Here is a 20,810-nt window from a genome sequence, read left to right as displayed (position 1 = left end):
TCTGTTTTAAATGGCCCAAGCTCTTGACCTTTTCCTTCTCTCTGCTGAGTATCATTATCCATCGGTGAAGAAGGAAGCCTGTGTTTTACACCGGAGCATGGCGAGGTGTAAAACGCAACACTCTTCCCATCTTCTCCTTTCTCCCACAGGGACCCATGTCATGGAAGGTTCTGGCCGGATGTTAGTGACTGCTGTGGGTGTCAACTCCCAGACTGGAATCATCTTTACTCTCTTGGGGGCCAGTGAGGGAGAAGAGGAGGAGAAGAAGAAGAAAGGTAAGAGGCATTCAGAATGAGACTCTTTTCCCTCCTGTCCCCATGGACAAGCTAGGAGGCAAGGGAGCAGATCTGATGGGAGACTGCTGGATGAAGAGCAGAGACGGAGATGTCCACCCTGGCTCTTAGGGGGCTCTGATGAACCCCAGATCCTGGCTCTAGCTCCCAAATCAGGTTGCATTTGAGCCTCCATCCCTGTGTATATTGGTGGGTTGTAAAGAGGTGAGTGATAAAGCCTGCCCCAAATGAGCTGGCTAGTGCTCTGGCCCTAAATGCCCCTCTGATCCCATCCCTTTCTTCCTCAAACATTGGTGGAGAGGGGGGGCAAATGAACCATGAGGGCTAAGGAAAAACTGGCCAGGAGATGGCTGGATTCCTGCTGAACCATGAGCTGCCAGTGGAAGAGAGAGAGCAGCTAGGAGAGTGAGCAAACAGGTAATGCCTACTGTGAAGTTAGCCCTGCCTTTGCCATTCACTTGTTCTTAAAGGAAGGAAAAACAGAAGGCAATGAGAAAAGCATAGTAAAACCAAATCTGCAGCTTTCCCTACGCGTCCCTTCTTCCCTGGAAGGAGAGAAGGACTCCACCCCTTAGACGGAGGCCCATCTCGGGCTGTTTAGTGGGGGGCAGGGTATGAAAAGGAAACAACACGCTGTTCGTCTCTGCAGCTGTCTGCAGATGAGTGAGGACGAGGCGGCCTGGTGCCGGTGATGACGTGGGGACTCTGCAGAGCCTTTGCCATCAGGCCAACACAGTTCAACCCTCTTGCTCCTCCCCCAACCCCATTTCTCCACGCGATGCAGCCGTGCTCGGGAGACAGTGCTGTGTGGGTGTGCGCTCGCCTGCATGAGTGGTCTGCTCCATTCCCCATGGTGTCATGAGAAGCCCTGGTGAGAAGGGGCAGAAGCAGAGACGGAGCTTCCTTCACGTCCCCTTCCCTGCAGCTCCTCCCCTTTGCTGTCGCCCTTTTGGGCTCTGAGCAGGACCAACAAATTGGATATCTGATCTCTTAATAGTCACCTTGGGTCTCCACCCCACTTTTTTCTCTCTTGTTCAAACAGGTAAAAAACAAGGAGTCCCCGAAAATCGCAACAAAGGTAACCTGTCCACCCACTCATCTCCCATCTCTACCTGACTACACTCAAACCAGACCTTCCAGGCCATCTGCCTTCTCCCTTTTCCTCGCCATAAATCTGTTATCTGCTGCTGTGGCCCAGATGCCTCATCCTGAGGAAGGTGCAGAGATTTGGGGTGGTCTCAAGGTCCCGGTCTCAATCCAAGATGGGACAACAGCACCCTCTGCTGTTGGCTCAGGGAACCTCCTGTCAAGGTTTCTCTTGGGGAGTGTGTGGGGTCCATCTGTTGTTCTTCCCAGGGTGCTGAACTCTTTCCTCGTTACCCTAGGCTGGATTTAATCATCAGTGTCTGGGTTGGAAGACTTCAGGGTCCTTAGGGTGGAGGGCGCCGGGGTGGGCAGTCCCTGCACCCTCCTCTTGCTGGCTTCCTCATCGGTGTTCTCTTCTGGTCTGGAACCCTCTGCTGGTCTCAGGAGCTCGGAGAGAGCCTTTTCTCTGTGCCTCTCTCCTCCCTCTTTCTTTGTTCTTTCCACAGTCTGTTTTCTTCCCCCTGATCTGATGTGTGTTCCTCTTGGTGGCTGTGCTGACATCCGTCTCTGTCTTGTTTGTGAGTCTGACAGCAGAGACCGAATCTCAGGAAGGGCATCCTAAGCAAAGGGGCCGAGCTCTGCAGGGGTGAAGTTGGAGGGTGTGGGAACCAGAGAGCACTGCCCTCAGACAGTGCCTAGAAATGCGGTCCTCTGTCACCGTATCATAGCAGTCTTTAAAAATGAAGTCTTCACGTCGGAGAACCAGGCTGCACAGAAATGATTCTTTAATTTTAGGTCTCTCCTTCTCTTCTTTAAAAAGCAAAATGAATTTGTATGTCTGTCTTTATCCCTTCTTTCTCTTATTCCAGGGGTCCCTCACAGCAGCTTCTTCCCTCTCCCCCAGAAGACTAACCCCAGGTCCTACTCTGTGTCCCCCCACCTTTGTCAGAGATTCCCTCCCCTTGTTGTTCACCTGATGGAAGGAGGAGCTGGAGAACACCCTTGATTGGGGTCTGTGTTTCTTCCCTGGCAGTCTATGCGCAGAGAGAGATGAACCTTTTCACAGAGCAGACTAGGACCCTTATGCTCTGGAAACATCTGCCAGCCTTCCCCTCAGCCCCTTTCTGCAAGATTCACTACAGCGAGTACTAACTTCCAGGAAGGGTGGTTGTTGGTAATAGCACTTACTGGCATGACTAATCCTCTCCCTAGAATAAACCTGGCTTGGGGCTCTGAGGTGGTGCCAGAAAGCTGCACCATCTGAGGAAATCTATACCCCAAAAGCACCCCTGTTTTCTCTCCAGTTCTTAGAATATTATCCCACGGCCCTAATACAGGGTTGAAGGCCAGTGCCCTCTCTGGCCTAGGGTGAGAGTGGTCAGGGCTGATGTCAGGGGTCCAGGGTGTATCCAGGAAGAAGACAGAAGGGTGTTTTGGTTCCCACCTGTCTGCTGCTCCGTGCTGCTACCTGCCTGCTCACCTGTCCTATTTGTGTGTGCACCCTAGCCAAGACTCAGGATGGAGTGGCCCTGGAAATCCAGCCACTCAACAGCCAGGAAGGCATCGACAATGAGGAGAAGGAGAAGAAGGTGGTCAAGCTGCCCAAGAAGGAGAAGTCGGTGCTGCAGGGCAAGCTGACGCGCTTGGCTGTTCAGATCGGGAAAGCTGGTGAGTCGCGTGGAGCCTTCCGGTTGTTGTGGTTTATCGAGGCTGTTCCAGAGTCTCGCTGCGTCGGTTCCTTTCCCTCCACACCCGCCAGGTCTGGCAGAGGAAGCTGAGCCCTCCCAGGGGCTGGTGCGGTCTAGGCAGCCGCATCATGACCCCGCCTAGGCTCTAAGAGAGAAGTGTTTGCCCGCGTGTAAGGGTTAAAGGCCCTGAGGTCTCTCTCATCCAAACACACGGGAAGTGAAGAACTTATATCACAACACGGGAGATTTACGTTAGCAAGAGGGGAGACGGTAATAACTGCTTACCTGTCACATGTGTGGGCTTGTTAATTCCTTAAGGGTAGAGAAGGTTGTTAGAGGTCGTTCCCTAGCAGAGTAGTACCATCAGGCCAGGCACAGCCATAAACGCAAAATAAGGACTGCGGGGGAGGCGGGGAGGAGGGGTGAGGGGGAAAGGGAGGCAGCGGCCTGGCCATTTGCAGAGGAGAAGTCACTAACGGCGCTTGTGAGGAGGAGGTGGCTTCTCCTTGACTTCCCGCTATGAGTCTGTCCTCTGCATTCTTTCAGTGGTGGGATGGGGAGAGGGGTTTGGAGGCGGGAACAAAAGGAAGATTGCTCCTTCAAAGGACATATCCCTCCAGGCACCACTGTTGAATTATTTCCTGGCCCCACCCCTCTGCTTACTACAGTCAGAGTCTGGCTTAGTGCATCTCTGTGTGTGCAGTTCACCTGGGACCTTGTGAATGCACGGTGTCTGATTCAGGAGGTCTGGGCAGGGCCTGAGACTCCGCATTTCTAACAAGCCCAGGTGAGGCCAATGCCACTGACCCACTAAGCACACACTGAGTGGCTAGAATCTACTGTCCACTACCGTAGCCGCTAACCATGTTTGGCTGTTTCTAGTTAAATTAACTAAAATTAAATATAATTAAACATTCCGTTCCTCAGTTCACACTAGCCTTATTTTGATTGGTCAATAATGACATGTGGCTGGTGGCTACCATATTGGACAGTGTAAATAGAGGATATTTTAAACATCACAGTGAGTTCTGTTAGCGCTAGTCTAGCCTGTTCACTCAGTTCTTTTAGCCAACTAATTTTGACTACCATGAAATCTCTTAAATATAAATTAGCCATGGATGAGATGAAATGCAGGTGTGGAGTCAAGTTATTGAGCCTGTCATACAGGTTTGGAACACTAACCAGACTCACCTAATCCTTCCTATTTTCCTCCTAATCCCCGTGTTGTTCTGTGGGAAGTACAAACTTCCTGATGGCTGGCCAGTCGTCTCCTCTGTTGTTTTATTTTACATTTCAAGCGAGGCCAGGACTGGGATGAGGAAAATGAGGTGCCTTGCACCCCCCAGAGAGGAATACCTCCTTCAGTTTCATACCCTGGACATCTTGTCTGCCTCACCTTAGCCCTGAGTAAGATGAAGCAAAGTGCAAAAGAAGATGTTCTCATTGATATTCATTGATCACCTCTAGCCTTACTCAGCAGGCCCTCAGGAAAAGTGAAGATCCAACCAGATCACAGTGTGAGGCAGACATGATGCCGCAGACATCGGCACCTCTGCCCAGATGCTGACCCCAGGCCATTGGAACTGCTGGGCCAGTTGTTTATAGACCTTGAGCAGAACCTTCCATGTGCCTTGGGGTGTAGGTTGACCAGCTGTCCCAGTTTGCTTGGGATTTTCTTGATTTTAGCACGTTGACCACATTTTAAAGGGAATTCTTTTCCTCCTGAGTTCTCCCACATCCCAGGAAACTGCTCGCCTGCAAGCCAGATGGTTGGTCCCCCCACCAGTGTGCCATACCAAAAACCTCTCTGTGCCTTAGTTTCCTCAGAAAAGGGGGTAATGATAGTAACTTATCTCACCGGGTTGTCGTGAGGATGAAATAGGTTCGTTTATATGAAGGGCTTGCCTGGCCCATAGTAGGCACTATATAAGTATGTGCTGTTGTTGCCTCCTTTTGTCTGGGAGGCACTGTACTAGAGGTTGGTCTTTAGGGGTGCTATGCTGACACCATGGGGGCATCGCTGTAAACAAGTTGCAAAATTGCCTGGCATTCTCGGCCTGCTATTGGGGAAAGTCTACCCTGATAAACTACTAGGATGCTGGCGAATATAATCACTGCATTGTGACTCGTGAGAAGAGAGTAGGTCTGAGATAAAATCATAGAATGCTGATTCAGAACACTAGGCCAGCCCCCTTACTTATGTGTGAGAAAACAGGCCGGACAGGGTGAGAGACTAGACCAAAGCCAGAGTCAAATCAGGGCAGTGCTGAGACAGAGCCTGTGTCTCTGAAATGCAAAACCCGTGTCTCTCCCTACACTCATGCAAGCAACAAGAATGGGGAGGGGATTCTAGTATGACTTCCTGGAGGTAGCGGCTTTGAAAATTGGTGACAAAGGCTACAACTCAAGCCGAGGGGTCCTAGGAATGCCCAGGTGCCGGGGTTCACGTGACCTGTTTCTTGTGCAGGTCTGATCATGTCTGCTATCACCGTTCTCATCCTGATTCTGTACTTTGTGATCGACAACTTCGTGATACAGCGCAAGCCATGGCTAGCCGAGTGCACCCCCATCTACATCCAGTACTTTGTCAAGTTCTTCATCATCGGTATCACTGTCCTGGTGGTGGCTGTGCCCGAGGGGCTGCCACTGGCTGTCACCATCTCACTGGCCTACTCTGTGAAGGTGAGACCAGAATGGACACTTTCTCTTCCCTCAGGACACAGGTGGGAGGGGGGAGTGCCACACAGCCTTTGACAAAAGGACTGGCCACCGACGCTCTGTAGCCTCCGTGTGGTACCTCCTAAGCGCACCGGTCCCGGGCCCTGTGGACGGACCATGGCGATAGTTGCATCCGTGTCTCAATGACCCAGTAGAATCTAAAGAGGATTCCCAAGAAGAGTATCCTGCATTTTTTCTGTGGGACAAGAGAATGAAATGTGGAAAGATGTGAGCTAGGAAATGGCCTTTGACCTGTCCTGGGGGAGCTCAGGGGGCCCCCTCTCAAGTCTTTTCTCTTGTCCTCCGTAGAAAATGATGAAGGACAATAACCTGGTGCGGCACCTGGATGCCTGTGAGACGATGGGCAATGCCACAGCCATCTGCTCTGACAAGACAGGCACGCTGACCATGAACCGCATGACCGTGGTACAAGCTTATGTCGGAAACACCCATTACCGTCAGGTCCCGAGCCCCGACGCCTTCGTGCCTAAGGTCCTGGACCTTCTTGTCAATGGCATTTCTATCAACAGTGCCTACACCTCCAAGATCCTGGTAAGCTCTTCCTTTGCCTGGACATTTCGAACGGGCGGTTGGAGGGAACATTCGTTTTTCTCTGAGACACAAGTCATCTTCTCTTGTTCCTTCTGCCTGAACTGCCATTCCACATTGCATTGCCTACTCTTAAGTGAACGCGTTTGGGGTGAAACTAGGGAATAATCCATAGGAGTAGATTGGAAGTGACAGCCGGGGGTGACAGGGAGGAATCTATGGCTGTGAAATGCCGTCCAATTACCATGTAAAGACAGTATCTCCAGGGAGAGGCCTTGTGCTGATAGCAGAACCAACCGGGCTTATCAGGAGTAAAGCACTCACTTTCCAGAAACTCAGAGAGGGTATTAGAATGAGACCCACAAAGGGTGAGCCACCAGCACCATCCCCAGGACAAACTGACAGCCCGTAATCCAGATGGCTCAGGGACCAGTTCCGCTGACCACTGTCCACCTGCCCTTGAAAAGAACAAATGCCGCCCTCCCTCCACCTGGGCAACTATGTGCAAGGTTTGAGGGGCGTCCTTTCCTTCCCGAGTTCTCCCCGGCTGAGGCATCTTCTTCAAGGGTGCCGTGTATGTTTCCCTCCCAGCCTCCGGAGAAGGAGGGGGGCCTGCCGCGGCAGGTGGGCAACAAGACGGAGTGCTCGCTGCTGGGCTTTGTCATCGACCTGAAGCAGGACTACCACGCCGTGCGCAGTGAGGTGCCCGAGGAGAAGCTCTACAAGGTGTACACCTTCAACTCGGTGCGCAAGTCCATGAGCACGGTCATCCAGAAGCCCGGCGGCGGCTACCGCATGTACAGCAAGGGCGCCTCCGAGATCATTCTGCGCAAGTGAGCTCTCCTTCCCCCTCTTCCCTTCCAGATCCTCCCTCACGAAGGTCCAGGGGACGTGCCCCAGGCTGAACCCACCGAGTGATGCGCCAGCTCCTAGCATCTGAGCACTGACTCAGGCCACGCATTGTCTTTAAGTCCCTTCGGTGGCTCATTTTATCTAACCCTCACAGTTCAGTGAGGCAGATACTATCGTCATCTCTTTTACAAATGAGAAAGCAGAGGGACAGCGAAGTGAAGTCACTTGCTCAAGGTGATGCAACTAATAGTGGCACAGCCAGGATTCAGGCCGTTCCCGCCTCCATCCCCAATCTGAAAGCAGAGAGCAGTACCCACCCACCGCACGGGGTGACTGTAATTAAATGATCCGATGTATGTAAACACCTTCCTTGCACATGGCAAGTTCGAGAAATGTTAGCTCTATGTTCCCTCTTCCTTCTTATTCTCAATTCTAATTACAGGGAAGTCAATAAACTACTCAGAGTGGCTGGGTTATCCCCCCAGGCCATTACCAGGTGACCCGTATGGGTATAGGGCCAGTAACTGAATTAACCAGCACCCCAACTTGGCTCTGGCCACCTCTGTCAATGAACACATTCTCGCTGAACACACCCTACCCACTGAGCACTGTTGTAGGTACTGGGCACAAAAAACATCTCTCTACCTTTGAGAAGTTCCACAAATGACTCTTGGCACTGCGTCACACATGCGTGGGAACAGATGACATGGGGAGAATCACACGCTCCTCCTAAGATGTGCCTGTCTACCTACAGGCCACCCCACCTTGAAAAGGGGGCCCGGCTGGGTGGTGGATAGAGGTTTCTGGCCAGGAAACAGGGCTTTCAGAAGTACTGCAGAGTTGCCAGAATGTCTATAGAGGGCGGTAGAGACACACTGGGTGGGGAGGGGGCGGCTGCTTTCTGACTGTGCCCCTCCCCAGGTGTAATCGCATCCTGGACAAGAACGGAGAAGCAGTGCCATTCAAGAATAAGGACCGAGATGAGATAGTGCGCACGGTCATCGAGCCCATGGCCAGTGAGGGACTCCGGACCATCTGCTTGGCTTATCGAGATTTCAATGACGCAGAGCCCCCGTGGGACAATGAGAGCGAAATCCTCACTGAACTGACCTGCATCGCAGTGGTGGGCATCGAGGACCCTGTGCGCCCAGAGGTGAGCCTCTGGGTTGGAGAAAGGGCAAGAACACATGAGTGGGAGTCTTCCAGGGGCCCCTGGCCCGCGTGTGGGCCCAACGTGACCTGCGGGGAAGCCACCACGAGTCACGGGAGCGAGGGCACTGGCTCTGCTTCCAGTTGTGACCCACCCAAGTCACCCAACTGCTTGTCACCTACACGGAGAGCTGTTTCTGTGCTGCCAGCTCCACAGAGCTGCGGAGTGCTGAGCTGGCAGAGGTGCCATTCCTACGGTTGGTTGGCGCTGCTTCGGGGTGCGCAGCACGGGGTTCACTGGGCTCGTCGTGGGGTTCGTAAGAATAGTCAGGAGGAAGAACTGATCAGGACAGCAGCTTTGTCTCTGGCCACCTTCTTTCAATCAACTTATTTTTGTTGATCCCTCCCTCCCCCCCAGAATAGCCCAACACTATTCTTGACACTAGGGAATTGCAAAAGCCTCTGCCTCCTAAGAAGTTCAGGGAGATAGGCTATCAATTATCAAGACCCAGAAGCTTGGAAGGGTGTCCTGCGTTTGGGAAACCACAAGGAATTGATGTGGTTGGAGAGTGGCCAGGGAGGGTGGAGAGAGGATGGAGAGTGTAAAAACTTCTGCTAGAAAGGAAGGCAGTGGCCAGATCTCAGAAGGCCATATGTGCCCGCGCTGCTGAGGAGTCTAGATTGCACGTGGGAGAGTGAGCTTTTACTCCTGGCTCCTGCAGCCAGTCTCCCCTCCAACGCCTGGTACACGAGGCTAATTCCAACGTGACAGAATTGGCGCGGCACTGCTTCGAGTGGGCCCCCGCCCCCGTCCTGTCCACGATGAAGGAGCAGCTGAGCAGGACCGCTCCCCAGCATCACCAGCTGCTCCTCTCCTCTTGCCTCGCCCTCCACAGGTCCCAGACGCTATTGCCAAATGCAAACGAGCTGGCATCACTGTCAGAATGGTGACGGGAGACAACGTCAACACCGCCCGGGCCATTGCCACCAAGTGTGGCATCATCACGCCTGGGGACGAATTCCTGTGCTTGGAAGGGAAGGAGTTCAACCGGCTCATCCGCAACGAGAAGGGCGAGGTGGGTCCTGGGTGAGAGGAACCGGGCCCTCGTTTGGCAAGGGAAGGGCCGGGTCTCGTGTTAGGCACCTGGGGCACGTGGGAGAAAGCGGGTGCTTTTTAAACTAGAAGTTATTCACAGTGAACACCCCTTCCACCAAGGCTGCTCAGGCGGTAGAATTAAGAGCTTCCTTCTCACGATATTCATTCACAAGCTCGCTTTTGAGGGGGTGTCACTAACTTTTCACATCTTTCCGTTTTTTTTTTCAGTCGGCCTCTGTCCTCCTGGGTCACTGCCCTGTGACCAACAGTGGCACGGGTTTGTAGGAGGACGTGGTCTGGGTGTGGAGCAGACCAGAGCTTCCTGGTCTATGTTCAAATCAAACCTAAGGCCTCAGAAGCCCCACTTTAGCCATTGAGCTGACCCTGGCTCACCCCCCTGTCAAGGGTCTAGAAATAGGGGATCAGCTCCAGGTAGGGAATTGGAGGAGAAGGCAGACAAGCAGGGCCTGGAGGGGCACCATCAGTGAATCTGCCCTTGGAGACGGGGTCACCTGCTGCATCTGCATTGGGGCAGGCGACCCCTGCCCTGGCCGTGGAGCACAGCCCTCCCCGCAGCTTGGAGTGTGCGGAACGGGAGGGTTCTTCCTGGGGGGCTCTTCTGAACTTGACTGACCCAGGTGTGGTCTGGTATTGGCAGGTAGAGCAAGAAAAGCTGGACAAAGTCTGGCCTAAGCTTCGAGTCCTGGCGCGATCTTCCCCCACGGACAAGCACACGCTGGTGAAAGGTGAGGTCAGCCCCTGAGCAGGGACAGGTAGGGAAGACAGGCCGGGCGGGGACAGGTAGAAACCGTACACCAAAGCCACTTCCCTGTCCTGAGGAGGGTGGGTCCCGGGGACAATATGCAGTTTAGCAAAAGCTGAGCCCCTGTGAGTATAAGACGTATAACAAAGTTATTTTTAAACATTATCGTACAGGGTGGGGGAAAAGCAGGTTTACAGCTGTTTGTCTGGAAAATAATACAATAATTAATAAATAAGAATATAAGAATAAACTGTGTCACCTACTCACAACTGAAAACCTGCTTTTGCCCCGCCCTGTGTGTTGTTTGCCACTAATACTATGAACTAGGCAGGGCAGGTTAAGTTTGAAGCGGAAAAGGCAGGTGGCTTACCCACACTGCCCCGCCAGTATGTGGACGTGGTAGTTGGACCCCAGGTCTCCCTGCAAATCATGTGGAGCTTGTGTGTCACAGAACAGCTGTCTTGGGGCCCCAGGCTCTGTGTGAGGAGGAAAGGCTTTCTTGCTCAGAGCCCTCCCCTTGAAACAACGCCCTGCCCTTGGGTGATGGTCTAGCACAGTGGTCGGCAAACTGGGGCTCGCGAGCCGCGGTTTGCCGCTCTGTTGACTAATGAGTTTGCCGACCACTGGTCTAGCACATCAGCGGAGGGAAGCGGGAAGGGAGGTGATGGCGGGATCAGGGAGGAAGACCAGAGAAGCACCTTGTGTGGGGACAAGGCTTGCCAAATGGCCTCTGACGGCACAGGTGGACTGACCGAGGGTGTCTGCTTCTCCCAGGCATCATTGACAGCACGGTTGGGGACCAGCGACAGGTGGTGGCTGTCACAGGTGATGGCACCAATGACGGGCCGGCTCTGAAGAAAGCAGACGTGGGTTTTGCAATGGTAAGCAGCTGCTCCTGTCTCTAGCTCCATCTCTCTGCCCACCCAGCCCCTGATCATATGCAAAAACGGGGACCATCGAGTACGAAGACTAGGTGACACAGGCAGGGAAATCAGGAACTGGCATTACCCAGGAACTCGGGACCAACTTGAACTTGCCCTGTGGACATGGTAGTAGTCTGTGTCTAGGCACACGTGGAAAATTCGTGTTCCAGGTGGAATGTGTGCTCTTATTTGCTTTATTCTAAAATCTACTGTAGATAATGATTTCAAAAGAGCAATACAATTATTCTACTAAAAGCAGTGAAAGTTTTTTTCTTAGAATTCTTTTTACCCCGCAGGTACATCCTACTAAGAATGTGCCGTCAACTTGCTGTGTTTTTTTTAAAAAAGTCACTTGGGACATTTTTCCTTTGTATGATTGTGCTACCAACTGTTACACCAGTTCATTTATATCATATTGCTTTTCAATTTAGGGATTGCTTTGTTTTGCTTTTTAATTTTACACCTCATTCAATGGTGAGTGAACCTTTTGTTTGTTTTGTGGTTGTTAATCCTCACCCAAGGATATTGTTTATTGATTTTTCTAAATAATGGAAGGGAGGGGGAGAGACAGAGAGAGAAACATCGATGTGAGAGAGACACATCGATTGGTTGCCTCCTGCACGCACCCCAACCAGGTCTGGGGATTGAGCCTGCAACCGAGGTACATGCCCTTGACCAGAATCGGACCCAGGACCCTTCAGTCTGTGGACCGATGCTCTATCCACTGAGCCAAACCAGCTAGGGCATAACTTTTTTTTTTTTTAACCCTCACCTGAGCACATGTTTTTTACTGATTAGAGAGAGAGAGAGAGAAAATGTGACGTGGGAGAAACATCAGTTGGTTGCCTCTCATATGCACCCCAACCAGGGACTGAACCTGCAACCTAGGCATGTGCCCTGACCAGAAATCGAACCCATGACCTTTCAGTGCACAGGACGACACTCCACCTAACCGAGCCACACCAGCCAGGGCTAGAAACTGCTTTTTTAACTTAATTTTGTTTAATACTTATATAAAGTAGTTCTATAGTTCTAAAGTCAAATATAGAAAATAAGGTCTATTCATAGAAATCTAGCTTCTCTTCCTATCACCTCCACCCTACTGCCTCCCTGTTAACCCCACATGGAACTTACTTCTTTCGTTTTCAGTTTATCCTTCTGTTTGCTCCTATAAAATGCATGTACTATGCACCTTTTTCCATTTGCTTTTTTCACTTAACAACATAACTTGGAGATTATACCATGGTGGTAGTATAGATAGATATTCCTCCTTTTCCTCCTCTTTTTATAGTGCATGGTACAGCATTAGAGAACTTTTGATGGGAAAAGCGAATTGTGTAGTCTAACAGATACTCATTTGTTGCGCTCTGGATAGGAAATTAATACTACCAGGTGAAGAAAACCAATAATCTAGTAATGCAAGCCAAATTCACCGACAGGCTCCTCTGCGGGTTACAGAAGTCGCAAGGCATGTTTGATGTGGAATAGAAGCACAGGCCAGGGATGTTAGGGACAGCCGTACAAAGCAAGCAGAGCTTAATTGAGTGGAACATTCTAGATAGGTAGGATTTAAGTAGATGGGGAAAGAGGAGGTTCCAGACTTGGGGGGATGGGGAAAGTAAAAGTCTAGGCTCTCAAAGTGAAGGAGAGATTCAGGGAATTGTGAATAAACCAGTGGGTGTTAGGCAGAAAGATGTGTAAGAGCAGGCTGGAAGTGCTTCAAGGTTCACTTATTGAGGGCTCTGACTGCCAGACCAGAAAGCTCACTGCTTCTAAAGCACAGCTTTCAAGCCCTGATAGTCTATTCAGAAGCCTTCAGTGCTTGCCCAGTGGCAGGGTTTTGAACAAGGGTAAGGCTTGAGAACTGTGCTGCCAGACTGCTTCTGCTTAAAGTTGCGGGGCAGATAAGGACTTAAATGAGATACCGGCAGTGGCAAAGGAAATTTAAGAATTTGGAGGTAGGATAGGACTTGTTTCTTATCTTTTAATTCGTTTCTAAGGTGGGGGAGTAGGAGGGAAGAGAGAGGAATATCGGAAGATAACGAATTTGCCATCTGGGTTCAGTAGTGAGGTGGGAGCATTGGGCCTCAGCCCTCTTTTCTGTAAAGTGACGGTGGCACATTTTCCCTTCATTTTCTTTTTTTCTTTTCTTTTCTTTTTTTCTTCTTTTTTTTCAATCTTTAATTTCTTTGTTGATTAAGGTATTACATATGTATCCTCATTCCCCCATTAACCTCCCAACCACCCCCCCTCCCACTCATGCCCTCACCCTCCTGTTGTATGTGTCCATTGGTCGGGCTTATCTGCATGCATACAAGTCCTTTGGTTGATCTCTCCCCTTACTCCCACCCTCCCCTACCTTCCCTCTGAGGTTTGACAGTCTGATCGCTGCTTCTCTGTCTCTGGATCTGTTTTTGTCCATCCGTTTATTTGGGAAAGAAAATAACTCGTCTTTAGTATTTGTGTGGCTGGTGTGCCCTCTAGCGTTAGACCTAGTTCGGACGCCTCTTGGAAGTCAGGAAGTGGAGTCTGGGTTCAGAAGGCTGGTAAACGCAGCTTTATCCAGTGTCTCAGTTTTCCTTCCCGTCTTCCCTCAGGGTATTGCAGGCACAGATGTGGCAAAGGAGGCCTCAGACATCATCCTGACAGATGACAACTTTACCAGCATTGTGAAGGCAGTGATGTGGGGACGCAACGTCTACGACAGCATCTCCAAGTTCTTGCAGTTCCAGCTCACCGTCAATGTGGTGGCCGTGATCGTGGCCTTCACCGGAGCCTGCATCACTCAGGTGAGGGGAGTGTGCGTGGAGGGGGCTGAACTGGGAGCGATGAGGCAGGGGCTAAGGAACGTGGGGAGTGCCCTGGCCGGGGTGGCTCAGTTGGTGAGTGCCATCCCAGGCACCAAAAGGTGGCCGGTTCGATTCCCGGTCAGGGCACGGGCCAGGTTGCAGGCTCGCTCACCAGTAGCGAGTGTGCAGGAGGCAGCCGATAAGTGGCCAGACCCTAAGTCTGGGTGGACAGCCGGAGCTAGGCCATCTCGGGGACAAAGGTGAAGCCGACGAGTGAGGGGAGGGTGGCTTCCGAGGAAAGCTAAAAGCCCTGGTTCTCCTTCCCACCAGGACTCCCCGTTGAAAGCTGTGCAGATGCTGTGGGTGAATCTAATCATGGACACGTTTGCCTCACTGGCCCTGGCCACAGAGCCCCCCACAGACTCTTTGTTGAAGCGTCGCCCCTATGGCCGAAATAAGCCTCTGATCTCACGGACTATGATGAAGAACATCTTGGGCCACGCCGTCTATCAGCTCACAATCATCTTTTTCCTCGTCTTCGCCGGTGAGCCGAGTGTGGGGAGGCCTGAGGCGGGGGGTGGGGTGCTGGACGGAGATGGGGCGGGGCGTGGCCCGAGGACAGAAGGCAGAAGGGAGCAAGCTGAGCACAAGACTAGGAGGAACAGTGTCCTCTGTCCCCGCTCTAGGGCACGTCATGCCGGCTTATGTGCTTCCGTTAAGAATTTCATTATACCTTTTTTTATCGATCATAAAACAAAAGCTCAGGCCACATAATAGCGGCGCTGAGATTCGGACCTATGTCTGCCCGACTCTAGTGCACACAGTTTTACGACCAGGCTGCACTACAAGGAGATAAACATCGGAGCATACTGAGCGACAGTCAGATAGGTTGAGGTCAGGGCTAACATTTAACGTATTTGATAATTCGCGTAGCTCAGATACTGACCACTTCGAATGGACACCAGCCGTCAGCAGGCAGTACGGCCACACCAATGTGTCTGACTCACCCCGAGCTCGCCGAGTTCATACTTACCCTCCAGTGCTTCCCCTCTCTCCACTAGGTGAGAAATTCTTTGACATTGATAGTGGGAGGAACGCACCTCTACATTCCCCACCCAGCCAGCACTACACCATTATTTTCAACACTTTTGTGCTGATGCAGCTCTTCAATGAGATCAACTCACGCAAGATCCACGGAGAGAGGAATGTCTTTGCAGGCATCTTCCGTAATCTCATCTTTTGTTCTGTGGTTATGGGCACATTCATCAGCCAGGTGAGATGCCAGCTGGAGCTGGGATAGGAAGTCTGAGGTGATACAGGCCGGTAGCCTGGGAGCCAGGGTTCCCGAAGTGCCTGGGAAAAAGGAGTGAGGGAGTGATGGGGACTCGGGCTGTGGGCTGCTGGGTTCTCCGTTGGCTCCCATTTGCACGTGGCTCTAAACTTGGAACCCGCTGTGTCAAGTGCTCCAGCTCAAGGCAGCATGTCGGTGACAAATAAGACATGTAGAATCCTTTCATTATCTGCCTAAAACACAGAAATCTCACAACGTGACCAAGAGGAGGGTCACTCTCTTCCACCCGCTTCCCATGCCTCCTGCCAGCACACATGAGATGTGCATGCACCTGCTGTGGGCTCTCTCAGTAGAACATGCTGTGCAGTTCACAGAGAAAGGGCAGTGATGGGATGGCGTGCATTAGCTGACAGATAAGCCTGGCTTGGGCTCCTGTGGGGACCGGGGTCAAGAGCATGGCTGCCCTGGTGGTAAGAGGAGTGGGCCCTTCCTTCTTGCTCTAGTCAGAGGTAAGACTGTCTCCTTGTCAGAGTGCTTAAGTCTGTGTCTTTCTCCCCTTCTCTCCTGCATTTTTTTCTTTCTCCTTCCCCACAAGCAAATCAGGACTTGGACCACAAGGGTCCTGGGGCAAGGGCTTATGTGGCTCTGAGGGCCTTAGCTGGAGGGCTAACTCCCTCTTACTCACCTCCCTGATGGCGGGCTCCCCCTTCTCTCTTCAAGATTATCATCGTGGAATTTGGGGGTAAACCTTTCAGCTGTACGAAGCTCAGCCTGTCCCAGTGGTTTTGGTGTCTCTTCATTGGTATTGGAGAACTGCTGTGGGGCCAGGTGAGTACAGGCCCAGCCTCCCTGTGCGTGCGTACAGCCTGCAGACCTCAAGTTTTTAGATGTTTCCCATCTTGTAGGATCCCAAGGTGGAATGATCACTGCCCATCACTCTAGAGGCTTCGGATCTTTCTCTGACCAGGCCTGGAGCTTCTCTGAGATGGGAGTGGAGAATTTAAATGAAACTTTGCTTTAAAATAATAATAATAAAGTAAAGGTCTTAGAAGTAGAAGAGTTTACAAAGCATATGTCTTTATTCTAATGAGGCTTCAGTCTGGCCCTGGCTACTCAGCTGGCGTGGTTTAAGGCTCCCCAACTCTTCCGTTTCTCACCATGGCCTTCTCTGGGTTGAATGCCTGACTCTCACCTAAAAGAAATCCAGGCTCACAAGGTCTCTGGAGAAGCAGTCTAGCACATAGCTCAGAGCATGGATGTTGGATCCGCTGCCTGAGTTTGAATGCCAGCTCTCCTTTTTATAATTTGAACAAGTTTCTTAACCACTCTGTGCCTCAGTTTCCTCAGCTTAGGATGACAGGGTCATTATTCATTGTTATTAATCAGGAAATCAGTTACTGAATAGAATGACTTAGAACCATGTCTACTGTAAAGACGCAATAAATGTTAGCTGTTCATATCATAACAATGTCATCAGGTCTGGTAAGAGTGTCATTCCTGTCCTAACACCACTTTGCAAGGCCCCTGCTTTGCTCTAACTGACCCCAAAGACCCCTCCCTGGAGACCTGCTAGTTGTTTCTCTCATACCTCCCAGATCCCTCCCTGATTAGGTGCTATCCCAGCTCCTAACCCAGGTCCCTCCACCCTCTTCTGCTTACTGAAGTTCATTTGCCAGTGGGTCCCTAAGGCAGCTTACATTAGGGCGAAGCTTGGTTGTTTCACCTGCTGTTTGAAGCTCTCATCTGAGTCTAGTCTGTGACTGTGGCCTTTCTTCTATATCACAGCAGCTCCTTCCAAGATCCGAAAGCACAGCTTTGACATTCTTCCTGTTTGAATACCCGTGGGTCCATGTTGGACTGCCCAACACAGCCCTTCTTTCCCACCCGAGCCCTGTCTACTCCTCCTCTTGTATGTGGAGGACAATTGATTGACAGGCACTGAGCTCACCAAGTGATTTATTTTGAATGACAAGCCTACCCTACTGCTCCATGGCTTCTGGTCATACTTATATGTCCTTTCTTTTTTTTTTTTTTTTTTTTTTTTTTAAATATATTTTATTGATTTTTTTACAGAGAGGAAGGGAGACGGATAGAGAGTTAGAAACATCGATGAGAGAGAAACATCGATCTGCTGCCTCCTGCACACCCGCTACTGGGGATGTGCCCGTAACCAAAGTACGTGCCCTTGACCGGAATCGAACCTGGGACCTTTCAGTCCGCAGGCCGATGCTCTGTCCACTGAGCCAAACCGGTTTCGGCTATATGTCCTTTCTTCCATGGCCTGTCCCACCTCCTTCCTCACCCAAGTCCAAGAAGACTTTTAGTACCCTTTCACTACACTTTCATAGCAAGGAATTGCTCTGCAGGTGGTAACGAAGAAGAGGCTCGTTCTTTTCCAATGCCCTCTCTACCCCTTACTCATACACATGTAACATGACCATCCTTTCCTCAGACTCATTTTCCCCCAAGTCCCGGTCTCTATCCCCTCCTACTATGTACCAGGCATCTCAGTTCTACTTCCCTGAAAAGTCACATGGCATAATGAGAAGGAAGAACTGAGACGGAAGGAGGAGAAGGAACTATAACGAGGCAGACGACTGGTCAAATGCTAGAATATAAGCTCTCTGCTGGATGTCCACAAATGCAGACAGCCCTCCTGAGGTCCTGACAGCGTATAGGCACTTCGCGTGCTTCCCCCACTTTTCTCCCAATGGGATGGGTCATAGGGCAAAGAGGAACCTCCCCAAGGGCCTGACCCTGATTCTGGTGTTTGCCCTTTTCCTGCACCTGTTCTCAGGTCATCTCCACAATACCTACCCAATCCCTGAAGTTCCTGAAGGAGGCCGGGCATGGCACTGCCAAAGAGGAGATCACCAAGGATGCAGAGGGGATGGACGAAATTGACCATGCGGAGATGGAGCTACGCCGAGGCCAGATCCTCTGGTTTCGGGGTCTGAACCGTATCCAGACTCAGGTACTTGGATAGTGGTCTAGCCGCACCCTGGGAGAAGAAGTCTCCCCATCTTGGGAAGTTTGGGGAGGGCATCCGTTCTTGGTGGCCAACATCTCTTCCCTTACAAGGCCCGCTACTAATGGGCAGCCCTAGCTCCCTGGCTTTCGGACAGACAGGGGCAGAAGCAGCTGCGCAAGCTCCTCCGAGGGGAGAGTAGTCATGGGACCTAGAGCCCGGGACACTCACGGTTAGCTCAGTCCTTTAGCTTTGGGTTGGTTCTGAAGCCCCTTTCCCACCCTCCATTGGGCTGGGCTAGCTTCCTGCACGAGGTCTCTTGCAAACACTAGACCTAACCCAGGGAGAGAAAGCTCGGAGTCCTTCCCTCCCCTTCAGAAGGAAGGAGTTAGACAGTATCTCTATGCCAGCAGCCCCAGCAGACACTTAATGTACATCCTCAAGCCGCTGTCAGGTAATGTAGATGTTACCTGGAGGGATTTTTGTAAAAGAAACTCGCCCTCTTATATCTTCCCCACTTGAAATTTAAGGTCACGGTGGGGAACCTGATGGCTAGGTGTGTGTAAATGACAGTAGTCTCTCAATGCCTGAGTATCGTTTGCAGCTACCTGCTTCCCCAAAAGGAAGCTATCATTTCTTCAAACTTTGTTTTCTTGCAATTTCTGAAAGAGAAGAGAAGCTGTCCTCTTGCTCTGAAGTCCCCTGCCTACAGCCTTACAGAAACTCTCCCCGACTTTTTATGTCACTCTATCTACCTTCTGCTGGGTGAGTGGGCTGGTCTAGGCCCTGGTAACCCTATCACTTTCCCTGTTCTTGCCCCCACATGCCTCAGTTGTGTTAGTCCTGAGATTTCCCACTTGAAGAAACTTTAAATCCCAAGGCGTCAAGGATGCTCTCCGGAGAACAGGCCTATTCCCCTCTACTGATTGGCTGAAGACCCAGAAATAAGTGTCACTCTCTAAAATTAGCCTTGCAGATATTTAGAAAGTTCCCACCTTTTCTCCTCAGTGCACAGAGAGGAGGTACAATGGCTATTCTAAACTAAATACCTGCTGAGAACTTGTCTCCCGGAGGCAAGGAACAAGTGGGAGTGGGAAAGGGGCCAGGTAGGAAAACACTGGGGCTCCCTCCCCCGCCCTCGAGTTCCTCCTCCCAGAGAGGGCAGTTCCCTCAGGACCTGCACACACTGCCTCGGGACGTCCCGAGTCCCCACCCTCATCCCACCACTCTCCAGGCTGCTGGCCCATCCAGCAGTGGCCTCAGTGCCCAGGGAACCTGGCACCTTTGGCTCCTGTCACTAAGGCCCAGTGCTTTCCTTTACATCTGCTGTTTTCGAAATAACCTGTCTGCTTTTCTTCCCCTCAGGATCCTCTGCCTCCTCTTCCACTCTGTGATTTCTTTCCTAGCCAGGATCCTCTTGTTCCGGTGTCTCCTGGCTCCTGGCCAGTCTTCTCTCCTGGGGCTTGAGATTCACGGACCTTCCTTCCTTCCCCCTCACTCCTTGGACTGTGTAGTTTCATGGCCTTCGGAGCTTTAAGAATACTTACCTTTCCCTATTGGAGCGTGAGGCAGTTGGGCCAGAATGGCATTAACGCCTAACCTTAGGCAGCCTGTTAAAGAATGCCACAGTAACCAAATCCGTGCCATTGCAGTGTGCACCTGACTATAAGCAGACGAGGCTGCCTGTGCCAACCTGTATCCGGCACCTGAAGCTCTCTCCTGGCACAAATCTTCAGCCTCAGCAGAGTCCTAACAAAACCCCCTGCCATCTGATTCCTGACCTTTGTTGCCATTCTCATTGCAACCCTTAGGGTGGGAGGTGTTGCCAATCCTTTGTCCCGTCCGGGTCCCTTTAGCCGGGGGAGCTAAAAGCTCTAGAAAGCAGAAGTTTGGGAAACAAGGGCTAGAACCCGGGGAAGGTAAATCTGGGATCTGATTTCCTTGTGGAAGATGAGACCTCATGACCCTAGGAAAGCGCTGAGGGAGGTGTGTCTCCTGCCTCTTCTCCGTGTAGCTGAACCCTCCCTCCATGCAGACCCTCTCCTCCTACGGGATCAGGCTTCTCTGTCCCTGGCACTGAGAACTGGTGCAGGGGTGGTGTTTTAGCTCAGAATCCAGAACCTAGGCCTACACACTTCATGGCTTCTCGGGAAGCTTCACAAGTAAGAAGAGCTGACTCGCACGGTGCCTGCTTTCCCACCTTCTCTCCTGGGAAATGCAGTCAGATGAGTGGAATCGGCCCCTTTCCAGCATTCCTGGTAGATTGGCCATTGGGACCAAGCATGTGGGCGTTTTTAAGATGATTCTTCCAGATTCTGAAGGATAAAGGAACCCCTTTTGATTTGTTCCTTGTTACTTAGGGGTCAGGGATAAAGATGGTAGGTTTGACCAAGGCCCCACACCCAGACCATGGTTGGAAAACAAATGGCATGGTTTGCCTCTGTCGCAGATGAGTAGGGCCCTGGAGACCAGAGACCGCTATGTAGGGCTAGCCTTAAGGCTGCTCACCACCCACCAACTAGCAACAACTCTTTCTGCCCCTCCTTCCTTCAGTCTGCCTGCTGAGTTACTGTCAGCATTTCTGCCAGACATTTCTGGATCTCCAATGCATTAATGCAGCTAGTGGCATCCTCTCTAAAGAGCCT

At 51.4% G+C, this 20,810-nt stretch overlaps 1 protein-coding gene across 3 annotated transcripts in view; it reads left to right on the top strand.

Moving 5' to 3' along the window:
* ATP2B4 (ATPase plasma membrane Ca2+ transporting 4) overlaps positions 1-20,810 on the top strand; it is a 97,663-nt gene that overhangs the window by 66,006 nt on the left and 10,847 nt on the right. For all 3 annotated transcript variants that reach the window (XM_008154228.3, XM_008154227.3, XM_008154229.3), the window contains exons 6-20: positions 150-275; positions 1,336-1,371; positions 2,886-3,047; positions 5,535-5,749; positions 6,095-6,337; positions 6,926-7,167; positions 8,108-8,339; positions 9,232-9,411; positions 10,090-10,177; positions 10,969-11,075; positions 13,715-13,906; positions 14,237-14,450; positions 14,968-15,179; positions 15,918-16,025; positions 17,995-18,171. In XM_008154228.3, coding sequence (XP_008152450.1) covers positions 150-275; positions 1,336-1,371; positions 2,886-3,047; positions 5,535-5,749; positions 6,095-6,337; positions 6,926-7,167; positions 8,108-8,339; positions 9,232-9,411; positions 10,090-10,177; positions 10,969-11,075; positions 13,715-13,906; positions 14,237-14,450; positions 14,968-15,179; positions 15,918-16,025; positions 17,995-18,171 — 2,534 coding nt within the window. The remainder of the gene's footprint in view (positions 1-149; positions 276-1,335; positions 1,372-2,885; positions 3,048-5,534; positions 5,750-6,094; positions 6,338-6,925; positions 7,168-8,107; positions 8,340-9,231; positions 9,412-10,089; positions 10,178-10,968; positions 11,076-13,714; positions 13,907-14,236; positions 14,451-14,967; positions 15,180-15,917; positions 16,026-17,994; positions 18,172-20,810) is intronic.

This window comes from Eptesicus fuscus, chromosome 22 (assembly GCF_027574615.1).
Source record: "Eptesicus fuscus isolate TK198812 chromosome 22, DD_ASM_mEF_20220401, whole genome shotgun sequence".
NCBI classification, from domain to species: Eukaryota; Metazoa; Chordata; class Mammalia; order Chiroptera; family Vespertilionidae; genus Eptesicus; species Eptesicus fuscus.
The sequence above is the reverse complement of the archived record's forward strand: the minus strand, read 5'-3'. Positions and strand labels throughout refer to the sequence as shown.